Source organism: Nicotiana tabacum, chromosome 17, assembly GCF_000715075.1.
Source record: "Nicotiana tabacum cultivar K326 chromosome 17, ASM71507v2, whole genome shotgun sequence".
NCBI classification, from domain to species: Eukaryota; Viridiplantae; Streptophyta; class Magnoliopsida; order Solanales; family Solanaceae; genus Nicotiana; species Nicotiana tabacum.
Window position 1 is genome coordinate 144,931,701 of NC_134096.1, and position 21,907 is coordinate 144,953,607.

General features: G+C 34.8%; 2 protein-coding genes across 3 annotated transcripts; one reads left to right on the forward strand and one right to left on the reverse strand.

Annotated features, from left to right (window-relative positions):
• Nucleotides 1-9,727: 9,727 nt before the first annotated feature.
• LOC107770700 (putative NEDD8-conjugating enzyme Ubc12-like) lies at nucleotides 9,728-13,136 on the forward strand. Of its 2 annotated transcripts, XM_016590035.2 has the most exons (7): nucleotides 9,728-9,923; nucleotides 10,642-10,727; nucleotides 11,176-11,289; nucleotides 12,194-12,302; nucleotides 12,492-12,570; nucleotides 12,676-12,792; nucleotides 12,873-13,136. In XM_016590035.2, exons 3-7 carry the CDS (start codon nucleotides 11,181-11,183, stop codon nucleotides 13,008-13,010), a joined length of 552 nt encoding a protein of 183 aa, XP_016445521.1. In that variant the 5' UTR covers nucleotides 9,728-9,923; nucleotides 10,642-10,727; nucleotides 11,176-11,180; the 3' UTR covers nucleotides 13,011-13,136. The 2 variants fall into 2 exon arrangements, with proteins under 2 accessions (XP_016445521.1, XP_016445519.1); XM_016590033.2 differs by lacking the exon at nucleotides 10,642-10,727 and having other exon boundaries at nucleotides 9,903-9,923.
• An 892-nt stretch (nucleotides 13,137-14,028) lies between these two features.
• Nucleotides 14,029-19,382, reverse strand: LOC107770699 (uncharacterized). Its single transcript, XM_016590032.2, has 4 exons — nucleotides 19,034-19,382; nucleotides 15,529-16,152; nucleotides 15,230-15,411; nucleotides 14,029-15,121 (listed from the first exon to the last, which is right to left on the reverse strand). Exons 1-4 carry the CDS (start codon nucleotides 19,117-19,119, stop codon nucleotides 14,523-14,525), a joined length of 1,491 nt encoding a protein of 496 aa, XP_016445518.1. The 5' UTR covers nucleotides 19,120-19,382; the 3' UTR covers nucleotides 14,029-14,522.
• Between the last annotated feature and the right edge of the window lie 2,525 nt (nucleotides 19,383-21,907).

Consider the following 21,907-nt stretch of genomic DNA (forward strand, 5'->3'; position numbering starts at 1 on the left):
TAGCTTAGGCTTTCTTGGAATTTAGGTGATTGCTTTCAGCATCACACTAGAAGGTCCCCTGTGCCTAATTATAATGCAAAATTCAATTACTAAGTGCCGGAGAAAATAGATAATGATGTGATTTCTATTATAAATTTATTAGAAGCGAAGGACACATATTTGTTGCTATGCTCATGTAGTGATTTCTATTAGAAATTATTAGAAGGAATTGCTCACATTCTGTTATGGTTATGCTCATTTATTATGTTAATAGAAATTTTTTAATGAATTAGAGTTCAGTAGTTCATCACTATTTAGTTTACAAAGACTTGGTACGGTACCGAAACCATATCAAACCGTACCGAACTACTTTGGTACGGTATTTGGTACGCACAATTGATATGCCGAATACAGAAGTACCGAACCGTAGTTTTCAAATACTGTACCGAAGTACCGAACACTCACCCCTACAGCCTACTAGTGATATTGTCCGCTCTGGGCGTAGACTCTCACGGGTTTAAAATGTGTCACTAGGTCCTAAGGCTTGTTAACTTATATACCCAACATGCCTCTTGTGTTTTGCCGATGTGAGACTCAGTCTAAAGTCTGGGGTGTTACATACACCCCTCTTATGAAGTTTGCCCCACCGTATAAGATTCACCTAGACTCAGCATTGAGGTTTGCCCCGCCTAACCGAGATTTGCCTAAATTCAGTTGAACTCTGACCCACCATCGGCAAGGCTGACACAAGAATGACTTTGATACCAAAAATAATTAAATAGTAACCGGGACATCGATTTGTGTACCTGTTAACAATAATGGAAGTCTTGCAGAACCTGCTTTGATCAATTGCTCAAGTTCGACTTTGTCTCTCTTAGAAACGAAATACTTTTTACAAACTAAATGTCTTTCTTTATGTGTATTTTGCAAAAGGAAGAAGAGAAATCTTCTCTATTAAGGAAGAAGAAAATTGATGAGAAAGGTAGAGCAAATCCTCTCTTTCTGTTCGTTCACGCCCTCCTTAATATGAATATCAAATGAGTTATTATAGAGAAAAAATTAACTGCTATGGGAAAAACTGCTCTCAACTACACCCAAACATATAGTAACTTCTCCAAAGAAGTTATTTTATTCCCAAACTCTATCTCTTCCCAAATTGGTTGGGTCAGCCCATATAGAGTGACCCAATATCTAAATTCAAGACCCAACATTTCCTAATTCTCAATCTCCACACCCTCCTATCAAGAGTCATGTTCTCATTAAGTTCAAGTCGTGCCATGTCCCGCCTAATCAAGAGTGATGTGGAGGTATAACTTGAAAGCATGGGGAGCGAACATGATTAGATATCCTGGTAGTCCATGCCGTAAATAATGAGTGTTCGCCCTTGGTCTACACGGATCAGGGGCCCAGCTAACGCGTGAAACACTCCGCGTGGGGAGTACGGTCATACAAATAATAACTTTTAAGTATACTTGGCTCAATCTTTATTAATGAATGATTTGGCTATACTTAAAAGCACGAAATCCCTTACCGAAATGTCATTCGACTTTTTGACCCTTTAAAATAGAGTTTCATATTAAACAAAATACTAATTTTATTATTTACCTAATATTTTAAATTTTAGAATCCTATAATTTTGGTTATTAAATCTTTCCTTATTTAAATTTTATAAGAAGTCCTAATATTTAGGACTTAAAAGGTTTGATTTGGGTGTTAAAATTATTCTAAAATTTAGAGGAACTAATATTTAGTGCATTGCGTTGTACTCTAAAAACGTTATTCATGTTAGTTCCGCCAATATTGTTGTATTTGTAAATAATAATTCTGTAAAATATAAGTTATCGTAATGAAACAATAAATAATTCGAGCCCACTGAATTCACAGTGTTTCCTTAAGGAATTTAATCCCCTCCTAGTACCCAAGGTAATGGATTATTTCCTCTTAAGATAGAACGAATCACACACTGGTGTAGCGGTACTTCAAACTCCAGTATTTAAGCGAACACAAAGTTCGGTAGCAAATCACACTTACAGTTGCTTTGTTTGAAGTTAAAACAATGCAGAACAAAGGAGTAAAAACTCAGAAAATCGTATGGAAATGCTGAGAGGAAGGAGTGCAATGTATAGCCAAAGTTGAGCGTTTTCAGTTTGGTGTCTTGTGTGTTGTGTTGTATTGTGTTGTGTGTCTTTCTTCAACAGCTGCTGCACATATATATAGCAGCCAGTGTTGAAGAAGAACAATCGTCCACCCTCCATGGTGGAGCAAGCATTAGCTTGTTTGTGGAGCAAGCACAATCATGGTGGGAAGAGCATTAGGCGGCTGCCTTGTGGTCAATACACGGATTGGAAAATATCCGTTACAAATGCGGATAATCTTACGTTAATATTTACTATTAACAAATAAATTTGGTCCAAAAAATTAATTAATCAATCGTCATTTGACCAAATCCAAATCCAAATCCGAATCCGAATCCAAATCCAAATCCGAAGCCGAAGCCGAAGCCGAAGCCAAAGTCGAAGCTGTAGCCGTAGCCGAAGCCGAGCCGAACGAGCGACGACGACGACGGCGCGAGGCTTGCTTTCTTCTTAACTCTTTAAGAGCTACAAGAAGAGCAATTATATATATACCCACCAAAAATCTCTTCCTCTTCTAATATGGGACAATGTCTCATTGTCAAGAGGGGGAAACTTAAAATTTTACTCAAAAATTTTATTTTTCCTCCATTTCCCATTCACCCTCATTTTAAGACTATTTCATCTTTAAAACAAAACCTCAACAATCCCCTACATGAATGAGGAATGGCTATATCACGGAAGTATGCATGAAAAAACTGTGTGATTTACAAGCAAGGATTAATCGCATCTTGATAAGTAGGTTTCCCTTTGAACTTTCCGTAGTAAACTTATGTCGGATATACTCGGTCAATCGGTAGATTTGATATCTTTGAACCGTCGATCTTTGGTGTATACCTAGACAACCATAAGTCACACAATCAACCCTTAACCATCTTTGGTTCTCATTGTTGTGTTCGTTTCAGCCATGAACACCGCCTGGTTTCATAAGTGCATAGAGAACTGGCCTTACAAAGTTCTCCTTGAAGCGGCTAACACTTTACACTTACATAGGTGATTCCTAAACGTGTCATCCTGTAGATACACTATTTGATATACCCCGTATCAAATTTAGAAATCATTAAAAAGCCTTAATGCTTTATCCTTGGTACAGAACATTGTCTCATCACGAGAACGGACTAAAATTTTATTTGACAATGTTGAACCGTCATTAATGACTTTGTTTGATCTCCTTGAACCTAGATCTTGGGATCTCCAGTCTTCTAGGTAGAGTTACCGTCACAATGACTTGTTCTCGGCCATAGCCCCATTCCCCTTGATGATTTCTCAACTACCTTTCTAGTTAGGCCTTTTGTAAGTGGATCCGACACATTATCACTTTACTTTACATAGTCAATCGTGATAATTCCTCTAGAGAGTAATTGCCTAACGGTTTTATGTCTTCGTCGTATATGACGAGATTTACCGTTATACATAACGCTCCCAGCCCTTCCAATTGCCGCTTGACTATTACAATGTATGCATATTGGTGCCAATGGTTTGGGCCAAAATGGAATGTCTTCCAAGAAATTCCGGAGCCATTCAGCTTCTTCACCGGCTTTATCTAAGGCTATGAATTCAGCCTCCATTGTAGAGCGGGCAATACATGTTTGTTTGGACGACTTCCAAGATACCGCTCCTCCACCAATAATGAATATATATCCACTCGTGGACTTAGAATCAATTGAACCGGTGATTCAATTTGCATCACAGTATACCTCAATCACCGTAGGGAATTTACTGTAGTGCAATTCAAAGTTCTGGGTATGTTCTAAATATCCCAAAACTCGTTTTATTGCCATCCAATGAGATTGGCCTGGATTGCTCGTATATCGACTCAGTTTACTTATAGCACAATCTATATCTGGTCGTGTACAATTCATGATATACATTAAGCATCCCAACACACGAGCATAATCCAATTGTGATATGCTTTGGCCTTTATTCTTTGCTAATGCAAGATTCACGTCAATTGGAGTTTTTGCAACTTTAAAGCCCAAGTGCTTGAATTTTTCAAGTACTGTTTTAATATAATGAGATTGTGACAATGCCAGACCTTGAGGAGTTTTATGGATCTTAATTCCCAGAATTAAATCAGCAACTCCCAAGTCTTTCATATCAAACTTGCTATTGAGCATATGCTTAGTAGCATTTATGTTGGCAATGTCATTACTCATTATCAGCATATCATCAACATATAGGCAAACAATGACTATGTGATTTGGAACATTTTTAATGTACACACATTTATCACATTCATTTATCTTAAAACCATTTGACAATATTGTTTGGTCAAATTTCGCATGCCATTGTTTGGGTGCTTGTTTTAGTCCGTAAAGAGACTTAACAAGTCTACATACTTTCTTTTCTTTACCTGGAACCACAAACCCTTCAGGTTATTCCATGCAAATTTCTTCCTCCAACTCTCCATTTAAGAAGGCCGTCTTAACATCCATTTGATGAATTTCAAGACCATACACTGCAGCTAATGCTACTAATATCCGTATGGACGTAATTCTTGTAACTGGAGAGTATGTATCAAAGTAATCTAGACCTTCTCGTTGTCTATACCCTTTGACTACGAGTCTTGCCTTGAATTTATCAATAGTGCCATCATCTTTGATTTTTCTCTTAAAAATCCATTTAGAACCCAAAGGTTTATTTTCATGAGGAAGATCAACCAATTCCCATGTATGGTTGTTCAATATGGATTCTATTTCACTATTGACTGCCTCTTTCCAAAACAATGATTCCGAAGAAATCATAGCTTCTTTAAATGTTTGAGGCTCATTCTCCAATAAGAAAGTCACAAAATCTGGTCCAAATGAAGTAGACGTTCTTTGACGTTTACTACGTCTTGGATCCTCCTGATTACATATACTTTCTTTTGTTTCTTCCCGAGGTCGTTTAGATCCTTCACCAAACGACTCACATTCCTTTTTATACGGATATATATTTTCAAAGAACTCAGCATTATCTGATTCTATAACCGTATTATTATGAATGTCGGGATTTTCTAATTTCTGGACCAGAAATCGGTATGCTTTACTATTTGTCGCATATCCTATGAAAACACAATCAACGGTTTTCGGTCATATCTTTACCCTTTTGGGTTTAGGAACTTGCACTTTTGCCAAACACCCCCACACTTTAAAATAATTCAAGTTGGGCTTCCTTCCTTTCCATTTTTCATATGGAATGGATTGTGTTTTGCTATGGGGCACTCGATTTAATATTCGATTAGCCGTAAGAATGGCTTCCCCCATAAGTTCTGTGGCAAACCAGAACTTATCAACAACGCATTCATCATCTCCTTTAATGTGCGATTCTTTCTTTCCGCAATCCCATTAGATTGGGGCGTGTAAGGGGCTATTGTTTGATGAATAATTCCATATTCTAAACATATTTCTTCAAAAGGAGATTCATATTCACCACCCCTATCACTTCTTATCATTTTTACTTTCTTGTTAAGTTGCGTTTCAACTTCATTTTTGTATTGCCTGAATGCGTCTATTGCTTCATCTTTACTATTCAGTAAGTAAACATAGCAATATTGAGTACCATCGTCAATAAAAGTTATGAAATACTTCTTTCCACCGCGAGATGGTATTGACTTCATGTCACAAATATCTGTGTGAATTAAGTCTAAAGGATTTGAATTCCTTTCAACTGACTTATAAGGATGTTTAACATACTTAGATTCCACACATGTTTGACATTTTAATTTTTCGCATTCAAACTTGGGCAGTACTTCCAAGTTAATCATTTTTCGCAAGGTTTTATAATTGACATGACCCAAATGTACATGCCATAAATCATTTGACTCAAGTAAGTAAGAAGAAGCTGAAATATTATTATTATTTTCCACAACCATTACATTTAGATAGAAAAGGCCCTCGGTGAGGTAACCTTTTCCTACAAATATTTCATTCTTATTTATGACAACCTTGTTGGACACAAAAATACACTTAAAACCGTGCTAAACAAGAAGTCCAGTAGAGACTAAATTCTTTCTCATTTCGGGAACATGAAGGACATTGTTGAAAGTCATGACCTTGCCAGAAGTCATTTTCAGAAATATCTTCCCATATCCTTCAACTTTTGCTGTTGAAGCATTTCCCATATAAACTGTCTCTCCGGGTCCAGCAGGAGCATAAGTAGCAAAAGCTTCTCTAACTGCACAAACATGGCGAGTGGCTCCTGAATCAAACTACCACAGTTTAGGATTTCCCACCAAGTTACATTCAGAAAGCATGGCACACAAATTATCAACATCATCATGCTTTACTACCATATTTGCTTGACCCCTTTTCTTGTCTTTCTTCGGAGCACGACACTCCGTAGATTTGTATCCGGTTTTTCCACAGTTGTAGCAGTTTTTACTGAACCGCTTCTTGCTTGGGTTGTATTTCGGACCAGAAGCCTTCTTCCTCTTTTTGTTATCTTCAACAATATTTACTTCCATTATTGTTGAATTTTCACGGCCTCTCCTTTTAGCAGCTTTATTGTCCTCTTCGATTCTCAACCGAACAATGAGATCTTCAAGGGACATTTCCTTTCTTTTTGTGTTTCAAATAATTTTTGAAGTCCTTCCACAACGGAGGCAACTTCTCAATCAATGCTGCTACTTGGAATGCTTCGTTGATGACAAGACCTTCAGCAAGTAGATCATGAATAATCACTTGCAATTCCTGGATTTGGGTAATAACAGACTTGCTATCTACTATTTTGTAGTCCAAAAATTTTGCGGCAACGAATTTCTTCATCCCGGCATCTTCAGTTTTATATTTTTTTTCAAGCGCATTCCACAATTCTTTTGACGTCTCCACGCTACTGTATACATTATAAAGATTATCATCCAGTCCGCTAAGAATAAAATTCTTGCATAAAAAATCAGAATGCTTCCACGCTTCAATCATGAGAAAGCGTTCATTCTCTGAAATTTTATCTGGCAGATCAGGAACATCTTCCTTGATGAACTTCTGTAGACATAACGTAGTTAAGTAGAAGAACATCTTCTGCTGCCAGCGCTTGAAATCAATCCCGGAAAATTTTTCGGGTTTTTCTGCCGGTGCCAACGCCGGTGTTCGGCTTGTCGATGCGTTGGCAGTCACCATCGGAACAGCTTGGTTTTCGCTTTCAGTCGTCATTTTTTCTGTTAAAAAAAAATGACACAAACAAACGTTTAATACACGTTTTCAAACAGGAGTAAAAATCACGTAGATTTTAATCTCCAACAAAACGCCACGAAGGCTTTACTCTCCAAAACGGGAGTACACAAAACCACAAAGGTTTTAGTTTGCAGAATAATAAGAATAACACAAATACAGAAATAAATATTAAATTCCTTAAGATTGTTAGTTCCGCCAATATTGCTGTATTTGTAAATAATAATTCTGCAAAATATAAGTTATCGTAATGAAACAATAAATAATTCGAGCCCACTGAATTCACAGTATTTCCTTAAAGAATTTAATCCCCTCCTAGTACCCAAGGTAATGAATTATTTCCTCCCAGGATAGAACGAATCACACACTGGTGTAGCGGTACTTCAAACCCCAGTGTTTAAGCGAACACAAAGTTCGGTAGCAAATCACACTTACAGTTGCTTTGTTTGAAGTTAAAACAATGCAGAACAAAGGAGTAGAAACTCAGAAAATCGTATGGAAATGCTGAGAGGAAGGAGTGCAATGTATAGCCAAAGTTGAGTGTTTTCAGTTGGTCAATACACGGATTGAAAAATATTCGTTACAAATGCGGATAATCTTACGTTAATATTTACTATTAACAAATAAATTTGGTCCAAAAAATTAATCAATCAATCGATCATCCGTAGCCGTAGCCGTAGCCGTAGCCGTAGCCGAGCGAGCGACGACGACGACGGCGCGAGGCTTGCTTTCTTCTTAACTCTTTAAGAGTTACAAGAAGAGCAATTATATATATACCCACCAAAAATCTCTTCCTCTTCCAATATGGGACAATGTCTCATTGTCAAGAGGGAGAAACTTAAAATTTTACTCAAAAATTTTATTTTTCCTCCATTTTCCATTCACCCTCATTTTAAGACTATTTCATCTTAAAAACAAAACCTCAACAATTCATTGTATTCTAGCACAAATATATGAGTAGTTCCTCATAATTGAGTACGAGCTTTCATTGAATGAAAATTTTTAACCCTTGATTTAAAAAAAGTAAAAATAAAGCAAGAAAAGAGTTTTAAAAGTTTGAATTGGATATTCCAATTATTCTTAAAAAACGTTAGTTTTTCTTGCACTCTAGCATATATGAGTAGTTCCTTATAACAAGTAATGATAGCACCGAATTTACATTGAGATAGAAAATGTTGACATTTTATCTTAATTAACGTCAGGATAAAAAAAATTACAACAAAAATAGTTTGTTCGAATTTAGTAATTTTATTAATAGCAGTCAAACAAATAAAAATTTATTTAAACAATTTAGAATAGAAAAGAGTCAGAACTTTATAAATATATATTCAATGCAGATACTACAAAAAAAATATATTAAAAAATAAATTTAGATTTACAGTAAATTTCTGAAAGATTTTTATTTAAATTATAATTTATAAAATATTTTATTAATGACAATTACAACTCAAATTTATATATGCACAACCTATATGGCTATTATAAAACACTAACTTTCAACATGTAATGTTTATGACTTTTTTTACCTTTCCTAAGTGAAATCGATCTTAGATAAAAGTAACCACAATTAATTTAAAATTTTATTATTTGATTTGGATCTTGAGGATTTCTTCATTTATCAAGCTAGCTAAATAGGATAAATATTCATCATTTTCAACATTAACACTTTTTTTAATTTTTGTTTTATAAACGTTTGTGTATTTATATTTATTGAACTATATTGAAAGTCCTACTATTAAATATTTTGTATATATCTTTTCCTTATTTGAGCTATGTAGCAACAACAATTTTGCAAAAGAAAAGTAAGATCAAAATGAAAAAATCCACAGAGAATAGGTAAAATATAGTTATTACCTGTTTTGTGTTTGAATTATTGCATTCCTTCGATTTCTTTATTCTTAATTATAGATTTACAACCACTCCCAGAAGTAAAACCAATTATGTTATATAATTTAATTATCTTAAATAAAAAATAGAGAAAGACCTTTTGTGAAAAGTTATACTTGATTCTTTGAGTATACATTATTATGTGTATTACCTTTTAATTAAACATTTCTTCCACGTACACGAAAATGCAAATACATTAAATTATTTTAATATCCATAATTGTTGTACTCTTTAACTCAACATCAAATCTAGAAATAGCTGTGAAATGGCACTTAATAACAACACGTCATGTTATGAATAATTTGATTATAATTAAATAACCTATTACAGCTTTATATTTATTGATATATGGTACATACGCAAAACACGTATCTTAAAGATAGTATATATAATATACATCAAATGGTGCTTAGACAAGATTTAAATTTTAGCGTTCTACCTAAAAAGAATTCAAATATAAATATCAATAAAATTTCAACTTTAAGAATTCAAATAGTATCGAGTGGGAATAATATATTCCTTTTTAAATATAGAATAGAACTCCTATTTACTTGAGGTCGAGCAAGAAATAACGGAAAGCGGCGTTATAAGCAAAGCCCAGAACACAAAAACATAAACTAGTTGTGTCCTTTGAACTGTGGGATTGGGAAAAATCCGTGTGCTCCTTTGTTCAACACGAACTGTATAAATATATATAGACAATTTGTACTTCCCCTGGACCCTTGTCTCGTTTAAGGTTGTTCTCTTTTCTCTCTGCGCTTTCTTCAAAAATCAAAAGGTATTATCACGTTCACCAACTCTTTTCCTTTTCTTCAAAAATCAAAATTGAATCTTTTTGTTTGCATGTATTAATTTTGGCCTCCTTTTGCTGTTGGGTTCATCACTCTGTTCTTATTCTAAAACATTGAACTTTTACTTATGTTCTCGTTCTTACCCTTTGCGTTATACATTGTATTTTCTTTTTGTTGTTGTGGGTGTGGGGTTGGTGTCTTTCTTGGATAAGTAACTGATACTGAATTTTGGGGGAGTATTTTCACAGAAAAAGTTTTGGTTTCTCTACTGGTTCTTTGTTTTATTATATTGTGATGGCATTAGGCGGAACATGTTTATTTATCTGTTTATTTTTTGCATCTCTTTTCCACATAATTTAGGACTCTACAACTGTATTGGTTGATATCTGCACTGTCTTTATTTGGAATTTGGAGAAAAATTGAATCTTGATTTATAAAAAGGTGAAAGGCTTTTGTTCTAATAAGCATGTATGTTCTTGAAATATGCCATAGGAGTCTCTCTATATATATTTCAGGAAAAGTATATACAAAATCATGAATTTGTTCATGTTAAGTAAATATACCATTGTTCCAATCGTCTAAGCATATATTACTAGTAGGGTACTATTTATCTTTCAAATTACTTGTAATTAAATTCTCAGTTATCACAAATAAAAAGTGTAGCTTATTATTTGAAGTGAAAGTGATGTTTGTTTATTCAAACAGTGTGCTCCATCTCATTCTTTCTTACTTATCAAGATTCAAGGAATAAGTTTTTCATCTCTCGGCTTTTGCTTCCTGTGCATTGTTAAGTAAGTGACTGGCTCTTTTCAAAGAACCTGACTTTATTATTTTATGTTTGACATATTCATAGGTGTATTAGACCTTTCATTTAGATACATTATATAGATATAAAAAGAGGGAGTTGCGGTAGGTTAACGACTAGCATAGAAGTAGTCGGATGAATTCTCTGGAGTGCAGCTGTTTTAAATCTTTGCTTTTTTAGTCCTTTCGTTCTTTTTCTTTGACAGCCGTTTCTACAAGTTATTTACATTGCTCTTCATCACCAGTACAAATTCCCTACTTTTGCCGAAGTAGAGCTGGTCTACACAAAATTGGATCATCTTTAACTATCATCATTACCCGTTGGTTATTGATCTTAATGTAAAAAAACTTGCATTTTGTGAACCCTTTTCACTACTATTCAAGTTATTGCTGGAAAAATATGCCCCTGGAACTGATTGTTAGTACTTGTTTTAGGAAAAATGATCAAATTGTTCAAAGTTAAAGAGAAGCAAAAAGAGGCTAATGAGAATGGCAATGGGAAGGGCCCTTGTAACAAGCAGACCGCTGGGGAACTGCGTCTACACAAAGGTTTTGATATTCTCTTTTTGCTTGATATTTACTCTTCTATTGTTTTTCTGCAACATAATTTTGTTTGGAGTGTGTTTTATTCGGTTGAAAATTAAAATCAGCAATCAGAGCAACATGTATTTTGGTGCAGTAATTGGTATGGAAATATCTAGAAACTGGGTGATATTAACGTGAATACCAGGATGAAAGAACATTAAATTGAATTGGAAAAAAAGAATTCTCGTTGGAGAAGGAACTCCATAAATTGCTCAATTGGTAAAATGATGAGGATTGTTTTGGTCTATAGATGTCAAACCGCAGGCCTCCAATCCAAGGAGGATGAAAAATATTTTGTAGATTGAGTGCTGATGGATGTGAAGGAGCAAACTGATGCCAATTACTTTTCTGTTTGTGAATCGTGTGTGGTCCTGATTTGCAGCATTAACCATTACTCGATTTCCAAGGATGATGTTGATGATCTTATTGCTTTCTGCATTCAAGATGGTTATTATTGAGGTGTACGAGCAGTGTGCAGTGCCTCTAGCAAATGCGTAATCATACATGCTGATTCAATTTCACCAGGAATGTAACTAACTTGTTACTAATCACCGTGTCTCTCCAAGAAGAGATGCTTTATATACGTAACACGCTATCTTCCATCCTTTGAAAATATATTGGTGCCTGTTCTCTTTCGAGTATAAATACATTGAGTGATTGATCAAGAAAAAGATGCTGTGTCTTTTTTTTTCTTGGTTTTGGGGGGGCTGAATTTGTTTGTGAATGCTCAACTGCGATTGCATTTTTTCACTGTACTATTCTTTTCATGGTCTTATCATGAGGTTGTTTGATTTGTAATTTCCTTTCAATCTTTGTTATGGTAAAGTACTCTCGCTTGAGACTTACTCCTTCAACTCACTCTTTGCAGACATAACCGAGCTGAACCTGCCCCGTTCTTGTACAATATCATTTCCTGGTGGGAAGGATAAGCTGATGAACTTTGAGATTACAATTAAGCCATATGACGGATACTATGCGTAAGTAATTTCTACTGCACAACTGTTCTTTTCTTTTTTGTTCTTCTTAGTGTAGAATCTAGAACTTCTACATATCGAGCATAATTGTTTCAAGAAGGTGCATTCCACTTTTCTGCACTTTCAGTTAATATAATTACTGCACAATCATGTTGATTCTTATCTAAACAACAACTTGATTTGGTGTTGCAGTGGTGGAAAATTTCTATTCTCTTTCGAGGTTCCATCAATCTATCCACACGAACCACCAAAAGTAAAGTGCAAGACCAAGGTACAGCTATTCCCTCTCCGTTTCTTGCTCTCCCACTCGTATATATTCTGGCATACACTGGACACTGTGATTCTGTTTTTCATTAGCTTTATGTGTGAGATGCAGGTATACCATCCTAATATCGATCTGGAGGGTAGCGTCTGCCTCAACGTACTTAGGGAAGATTGGAAACCTGTTCTCAACATCAACACAATTGTTTATGGATTATATCATCTTTTTACGGTATTGTTTTGCTCTCTCCAACATCTTGTTTGTTACATGTAAATGCACAGTCAACTTATCCCTGTTCGACACCTGTACAGGAACCAAACCCTGAGGATCCTCTTAATACTGATGCTGCTGCTGTGTTGAGAGACAGGCCTGAGTTGTTCAAATCAAATGTGAGAAAGGCTATGTATGGTGGGTGTGTGGACAACATAAGCTTCGCACGATGCGTGTAGCCAAGGGGTGTTCATCGGTCAGTTTGTACGGTTTTGAAAGATTTTGATTAGGTATTTTTGGTTTTCGATTATAAAAATATTAAATTTTACCAATATCATCTCAAGATAAATTTGGTATGGTTCGTCTTTTTCTTTTTTGGTTTCAGTTTGTATGGTTAGATATTTTCAGTATTTTATTTAAACTTACATTCTATCAACCAAACTTATAATCGTAATTCATGAAATTGAATTTTCAGACTCAAGCAAAAAAGAAAAAAAAAACTAAATGAGAACAAATTAAACCAAAACATTAATGATGTTTCATTCTAAAACAAGATTCTCGTTCTTTGCTTGAAAAGAAAAGTAAAATAAAAACATAACACATAATATATTATTAGGAGCCAAATGTCATGAACTATCAAATTTAAAATGAATATATATGCATTCAACTAATTTAATTTAGGATAACAAATTTCACTGACCATATTAATCACACAATAACTAAACAATAAAATCTCAAGTTTAAACTTATTAGCCGATGTTGCAAGTCCTAAACAAGGCTGGTTCAAGTCTAATGACACTAAACAAGGCTGTTTCCGATAGAAGTTCTATTGGAAACAACCTCTCTACTCCCTTGGTTAGAGGTAAGGCCTGCGTACACATTACCCCAAACTTCACTTGTGGGATTTTACTGGGTCGTTGTTGTTGTATTATTATTATTGACGTTAGTTGTGTAAATACTGGTCTTAGCATGGTATATGGCTCCAATGAGAAGGGAAGGAGCCTATGTATTTGCATGACCCCTACAGATTTAACCCTATCTATACCCGGAGCTACTCCCCTAGCGGTCCTGCCACCACGCCGCGGAACGGGAGCTCGTGTGGAACCTTTTATTCTAGCATAATAGTGGTAGAACGTAACAAAATATTACGGCTGCCTAACATAGGGGATGGAGATACGGTAAACTCGGCCAAAATATGAGATCTGAAGGGCGCTAAAATTAACTATCTATCCTGACTACATTGCAAGGGTGAACGTAAAAAAGAAGTCATGTTAAAACTCTATTGTTTTATAAAAACATTTAATATTACACTGAAAACGATCTTGGTAAGAGGATACATTTGGTTATGTTGCTTTTTTCTAACTTGAAAAGTGGTAGGTTTTACATGTAACATAGACAAACATGCGAAACCCATCTCTCACCCCTCTATCCAGTCTGACATTACAAAAGCAACTACTTCAGCCAGACATATTCTTTGGTAAGCAAATGCATCCTCTTGTTCCAGCACCAGTACATTTTTGAGTTTGATAGGTTAGATGAGATTAGTAAACCTGTTGTGCTGGTGCTACCACCATATGACATCTCTGCAAAATTAGACAGGAAAACTGTTGTTTTGGCCTACAGCAGTGCAGTAGGATTTCATCAATGTGGTCACAGAGAGAAACTCCAAATCCAAATGAACTGAACTTGCCATATGGACACTAAGAGTCCAAGAAGAACGGATTAACAAAGAAATGACAAGTGTGGTATCATCATATCATCTCTGTTTCTTTTGCAGCAGCAAGTCTTGCATTTTCACGGTCCTGCTTGAATGTCCAATACAAAGGGGTGTAAAACAAGCAACATAAACCAAAAGGAACAACCATCATTGAAAACAGGCCTTTCGACAATGCTAAAGCCTCTCTTGTAGATCCTAATAATGGATCAACTGACTTGGCATCATAACCATACATTTTCTCGGCGAGAATTCCTACAATTGGAGCAGCAAAAGAAGAAAATGAACCCTCAAAGGCACGATCAAAAGCATATATCATGGTGCGGTGTTTCGAAGGCACCACTTCTGCAAACATTGGACCATTTGTAGCAGTAGCACACCAGCTGATTGTGAGGCCCATTATGAATAAAGTCACAGCAAATGTGGAGTAGCTGCTTACAGACTGGGGGATAACTCGGAGAATGAACCATGAGAACGGGATGCCCATGAAAGAACTGAATTGAGCACACATGACACGCCCTGAATGAGGGTATATTCGAGACATTCTGTCTGCAACTACTCCACCGAAAAAGGATCCTAATGCGCATCCAGCAGCAAATAGACCGACAAGTGCTGCTGCACTATTATGATCAAAACCTGCATCATAAGTTCATGATCACCGTTGACGCACTTAACACCCGTAAAAGAAATGTTCATCAGCACAAGAAAAAGTGACATACTAAATCTTGAAAAAAGGCCACCTACCGATTAATTCAAACCACAGTGTAAAGAAAACAAAGGCTGTCCAAGGTAGGGATCCAACTAGACCCTGCAAAACAATGAACTGAAATGTTTGAACTTTGATGACACTTCTCATGGCTGTCCAGGACTCCATCCAAATTGACATTGAATTGATATTTGAATGTTCCTTCTCTATCAATTCTTCCCTAAAGCGTAAGAAAAGAAAACTCAAAAATAACAACAAAGAGTAGAATCTGCTTAACTACAGAATAGGAAATGGAGCAACAACTAACCAACATAAAGGTGGATAAACAAGTAACTACCTGTCAGAATGCTTTGAAATATCACGCTGGCCGCTGGCTTTTTTCCTTGGGTCAACAACAAAAGAGAAAACAAGAAATCCTATCAAAGTACTCAAAGTTGCCATCACGAAAAAGGCAAAGCGCCATCCTGGTATGCCCCAGAATTCATGACCAGCCATAACTGTAGCTATAGCTCCGCCTCCTATCCCACCCACAGTACCAATTAGATTAAGAAACCCGAATCCCGTTCCTCTGACTTCATCCGTATAGCTATCAGCTATGAAGGACTGCAGTGCAGGTATCACAATTGCCAGACCGAAACCATTTACTGCTCTCCAGAAAGCAACCTGCATAAAATACTTACTCGCACCCACTGCACCGGTTGATAGGGCCCAGAAGAGGATACCAATTGCAAGAACCGTGGGACGGTCATAATTTAAAACTAAAATACCTGCCACCGGTGATGCAATTCCCTGCACAAAGTTCCTTATGAATGTGAGATACCCAAGATCAGATGGTCCTGCTGTAAAAGCTTCACTGACTTCTTTGTAAACAGCTGGAAGGAGATTCTCATCAGCGCGCTCCATTATAGCGGCCATGTTTATGATGATTAGGGAAAGGGAAATCCCAAAAATTGTCCTTGTTCTGTAGTGGGCCAACATATTAAAATCTAAAGTAGAAATGCTACAGTAAATATGTATAAGAAGAATATTCTCTCAGAAATCAAATGGATTGAATGATATTGCATTATATCTCTTTTGGGGCTAAACAGTTTTTCAAGTTGGATTATAATCAGCATATACTAGGACCTGAAACAAAGAGGGGTCACATTTTCTCTAGCAGGCAATATCATCTTATGGTAAGATCAAAAGTTTGATCCGAGGAAAAGGTAGTTTTTTTTGTTTGATAAGGGTAAATTTTATAGAAGCTATGAACATGATCAGTAGAAAGGGTAATACAAATAAAAAATACATCTTTCAACAGTCAGAACCTAAATGCTCGAACAAAGCGCTCCTGCAGTTGATTGATGTAACATTGTAGAAGACCTAGACAACAGGTTCAGAAAAGAAGGTAAACTGAAGCTTAATAAAATATGCAATAGAAATCACTGCCTTCTAACTTGTAAGTATGAGTTGTTAGCTGCTACATCTGACTATTCAATATAATCAGCGTCTTATCGGAGAAAATCACAAAGCATTTGGATCTAATGGACACCGAGAATAACAGGTTCAGGTCATGCTAAGAGCCAAACTTGTTGCACCACTTAGCGTCATGAAATAGGATAGATGAATAGTCCAAGTCTCAGGATGATGAAAACTAAGAGCGATAAACTCAATTAAAATGTGTGGATTACTTTGATCAGAGATTTGACATCATTTTCATGAATTATGCCCCACATAGCTTATAAATTCACCCATCTTGTGTCTCATCGCTTATGTGTGTTTACATTGCAGTATCTAAATGACAACACTGCTTAAAAGAATTTTTTCTTCTACAGGTCATGTGGGCATGTTAATCCATCTGAAAGTCTTTCAATCACTAATTCACTAGAACTACAGTATTCAACGTTTAACACACGGAACACTTTAAAGCCTTACATTAAAAGGTCAAAGAACAAACAATAAAAAATAGATTGATGCTGTTACTTAGAAATTTACTGTTGAAAGCCCATCTAAACCAGGGTACAGGACAACTAGGTCTAATTGAACGAATGAGTGGCTATCAAGTATCAACATATTCTCTGAAAAGTCGAAATTTTCAGGAGGGCATTGCGTTATCATGTGCTGAGATTAAAACAAGCAGAAGATAAGTTAAAGAAATTTCAAACAAAAACCATTTATCCGACCAACTGATGTGAAAAAACGTATGAGTAAGTAACATGTCGCATTGAAAAGCAAATGAATGATTAAGAGGTCCAAATTCACAGTTTTGGCTACACATCAAGAGGATTCAGTTCTCCATCTCAATGCAGTTCGAAATGAGACAACTGAAGCTTTGTATAGCAGCATATTGAAAGTGAATCTCAATCTATCCCATAACTTCCATCAAAGGAGCAGTTGCACTGATTTCCAATTGAAAAAGTATCAAATCCTATTACCCGAAGGATCACACTGCAATATGTTCTGCCCCGATGGAAAGACCTATATGAGTAGTATGAAAGCTTATAACATTCAACAGAAAGCGGAGAGATACATGTTTACTAACTAAATGCAGCTGCATGTGTTCCTCAAGGCAAATCACCTTCCATTTAAAACTCAGTTTGTATTTTAATTTTACAAGCTTGTCTATGTAATCAATTGCATCTACTCCAACTCAAATGGAGTCGAGACTTTCCCTTTAGCAGGTCCACTTAAGGAAGAGTTTTTCTTCCTCTTTTGCTGGGGATTTGGCTGATCTTCCCAGTGTCACTTACTCTACTTAACTGCTGTTAAACACAACAAAAGAGAAAAGTGTTTCCACTTGGTAGCAATTAACTTCATCAAATTCAGACTTAATGATCAATTAAAGTTCATTTGTTTTTTATCTGCACCCATACCCTAGGGATCAATATTGGTATCTCACTTACAAAACTCTCAACCTATCAACATCCTCTCATCTAAAACATGCATTTCTTGAGAAAGCTTGTGGACAACATCCAGAATCAACTCTAACACCTACAAAATCAGGAAAACAACAACCTTGATCTAACAACCACTCTAATACTGTAATTGCAGAAAATATCTGAATCCTGCAAACAAAAGCTGACAGAGGAGAGTAAGGTCCTACATGTAAATAAATACTCCCTATGTTCCATTTTATATAACACTTGCCCCACATGTGGGAATACACTGGGTATATTTTTGTTGTTGTTGTTGTGGTGTATTCCATTTTATATAACACTTTCCGTGTTAATTTATTTTTGAGAAAAAGATATCTTTCCACACTTTGAAACTCTTTTAACTTTAAACTTAACCTTAATGACGTGCTTTTATAATCATAACGACGCCATGACATGTTTAAAACCGCAAGTTCAAACAAAACTTTTGGTATGTGCAAAAAGCCTTTCTTTTTAGTTTTTACCTTAAACTCAATACCAAACCGCTGTTTAAAATGAAACAGATGAAGTGCCGATGTATCAATATCTATAAAGGACAGCCCGCCCGATGCACTAAGCTACCGCTATGCGCGGGTTCAGGGAAGGTTCGGACCACAAGGGTCTATTGTACGCAGTCTTACCCTGCATTTCTACAAGAGGCCTGGTCATATGGCATCAACTTTACCAGTTATGCCAACTTTACCAATGTATCAATATCCATAATGAATCCAAAAACCATAAAGAAACATTTAACCTCCATGAAACTACAACCACATAGTGGAATAGAAACACACACGAAAAAAAAAAAAAATTCAACAATTAGTCCTATGCCTCAATATCAAACTAGCTCAGACCGTATATACCAATATCCAATATCCATTTGAACCCGGTTGAAACAGAAAAACAAACAAGTACATACAATATAAAGAAACAATAAGAGTGAAATATAACCTCATGGTGTGAAGGTGCCTGGGTAGCAAAGATTTGGGTCGAAAAATAGAAGAACCAAATCTGGAAGCTCTAGCGGTTAAGCCCATGGGATCCCAAAGGAAAAGTCAACCTTTAAGGTTAACCAACGACCGGTCTGGGGCACGAGCCATTCAACGTGGGGGTTGCCTGACTATTTATTTGCCGCGCACCAATCCTTGTTACAAAGATCTAATTAAGTACTATATTCAATATATTAAAATAAAAAGAAATTTTCCTTATATAGATCTGTGGAGCAATTCAGCAGGCAAGATTCTATTTTCTCGTCATTATCCTCATTTTATAAATATAGAAATTATGTAAGAAAAAAGGAAGGACGTTTTGGTGGAGAGTTTGGTGATATTTGATTGTAACTGGTAACGGAAAGATTTTGCCAAATACTTGACAACAACGCTGTTCAAATCGAACTGGAAAAATTAAAAGTCAAACCAAATCGATTAAAAAATCCGATTAGGTTTGGTATTTGGTGAAAAATCCGAATCAAACCAACATATAAATATGTAATTTTTATATATACTTTTAAGACTTTATATAGAATTTTCTTTAAAAAATATCTAAAAATATTTGAGATCCGCTCATAGAATGTAATATTTAATAAAATTATGAAGTGCATTTATTTTTATTTACTTTAAATAATGAGTTGCATCACTTTCTTATTAAGTGTTATTTAAATGGGTCAATCATCTCTTTGTTCTTCCATATTCATATGTCAAGATTTCTTATATCTTTCGAATTTGAAATGGTATTTCGATAATTTAAAATTAAATAGAACATTTCATTATTTAGGTATCATATTGATTTTTATGTTTAATTATTAAATTCTGTTAATCTTGAAAGCGTACATCAAATGAAAAATTATTGTTAGACGATTAAGAAAATAACTATCACGTGTTACTAAAAAAAATCTCCATAAGAATATTTTAATAGGTCATATATTTGTAATTTTTTTAATTTTTACTAAACATACATTAACTTATCAAAACTTTATCGATAACGTTAACAAGTAATATTAAAATAATATTTATGTAACAATCTGAAAAACCCGAAAAATCCGACAAAATCGAACCAAATCAAACCAAACCGATATAGTTGGTTTGGTTTGATTTTGATAAAATCCGAACCAATCCGGTCCATGTACACCCCTACTTGACAATATACAAAGTCAAGGCCAAACATGTAATAACAATGCTCTCCTACGCGCTTCTAGTCATGGCGGGATTTTTACCAAAGAAAATTTAAACAATAAGAAAAATAAACACGCAAAGAAGTTAAAGGAGTTTCAAAATCTAATATACCATATATATAAAAAAAGAATTAATCATATATACACAGTGTAATTTTCGGGCAAAGGATTCACACGCTCACCTAGCTCCAGTCGTGCTTTAAGTTCTTATTGACTTCTAATTACAGCACAGTAAATTAAAGCTAGGGATAAGAATATAACGTCTCTATTAATATTAACAATAGCTATGCAATAAAGAGCAAAGATCTCCTTCCCCTCTCCACTGTGAATAACAAAAAGATTTGAAAAAAATAAGAAATAAGATTAAAATAAGTTAAAGTATCTAGAAGGCTTTCGTAGGATGAAGTAATAATTATTGCTAGAATAGTAGAATTACTTAAAACTGATTCCAGATTAGAAAGTTTCTAAAATACTATTAGTACATTGAAAAGTTTGTCTAGCACCACCTTATCAACGAATTCTGGCTCAACTACCTAAAGCTTTCTCATTGATCATGAAAGAAAAAGAAAAACTACTCTATTGCGTTCTTGCAAAACCCTAGAGAAAAAAGAAAAGGACATGCCGAGCTGGGAAATGACTTCTTTTCAAATGAATGTGTACTTTTAGCAAGTTGTGTTTGGTCAAATTATTTTTGGAAGTGCTTCTGTTAGTACACGAGAAATAGGGTTAAATTTCACGAATTGTTATATAACTATGATTTTTTTCTCACCAAAGTCATATAACTTTGTTTTCTCACACAAAAATCATATAACTATGATTTTTTTCCACCAAAGTTATATAACTTTGTTTTCTCACACAAAAATCATAGTGGTTGGAAAATAAATTTTTCCGTAGTATTTTCTAATTTTATGTTTTTTTATTTTTTATTTTCAGTTTAATAAATAATTACCCATTTAAAATAAAAGAAATATGAGTATATTGTTAACTACTCCTAAAAAAATAGTTGAGTATATATATAATTTTATATTTTTTCCTTAAAATAGAAATGACCCAACCCAACCTGACCCAATACTCGTATACTTAAGTTAAAATAATATTAAAAGTGAATTCTTTCCCCATAAAAAATTTAGTTCGGAATGCATGAGATTCTGACAAAAAAATAAAGAAATAAAAGGTATAATTATAGAGCACTTGAAATAAAAATGCTCTCAATTTAAATAAAAATCTTGAAAAGAAAAATAAAAGATAGAAGTATCATGTTTTGAAGGCTTTACTATTCACTTTTAGTATTATTTTAATTTATATGTATGAGTATTGGGTCGGGTGGGCCAGGTCGAGTTGAGTCATTCCTATTTTAATTGGGTTATTATTTATTAGACTGAAAATAAAAAATAAAAAAACTACAAAATAAGAAAATACTACAAAAAAATTATATTTTTCGATCAGTATGATTTTTGTGTGAGTTAGTAAAAGTTTTCTGATTTTTGTGTGAGAAAACATAGTTATGTAACTTTGATGAAAAAAAAAAGTCATAATTATATGATTTTTGTGTTAGAAAATAAAGTTATATGACTTTAGTGAAAAAAGTACGGTATATGACCATTTGTGAAATTTACCCCGAGAAATCATATATGTTTGGCCTACATTTCAAAAAG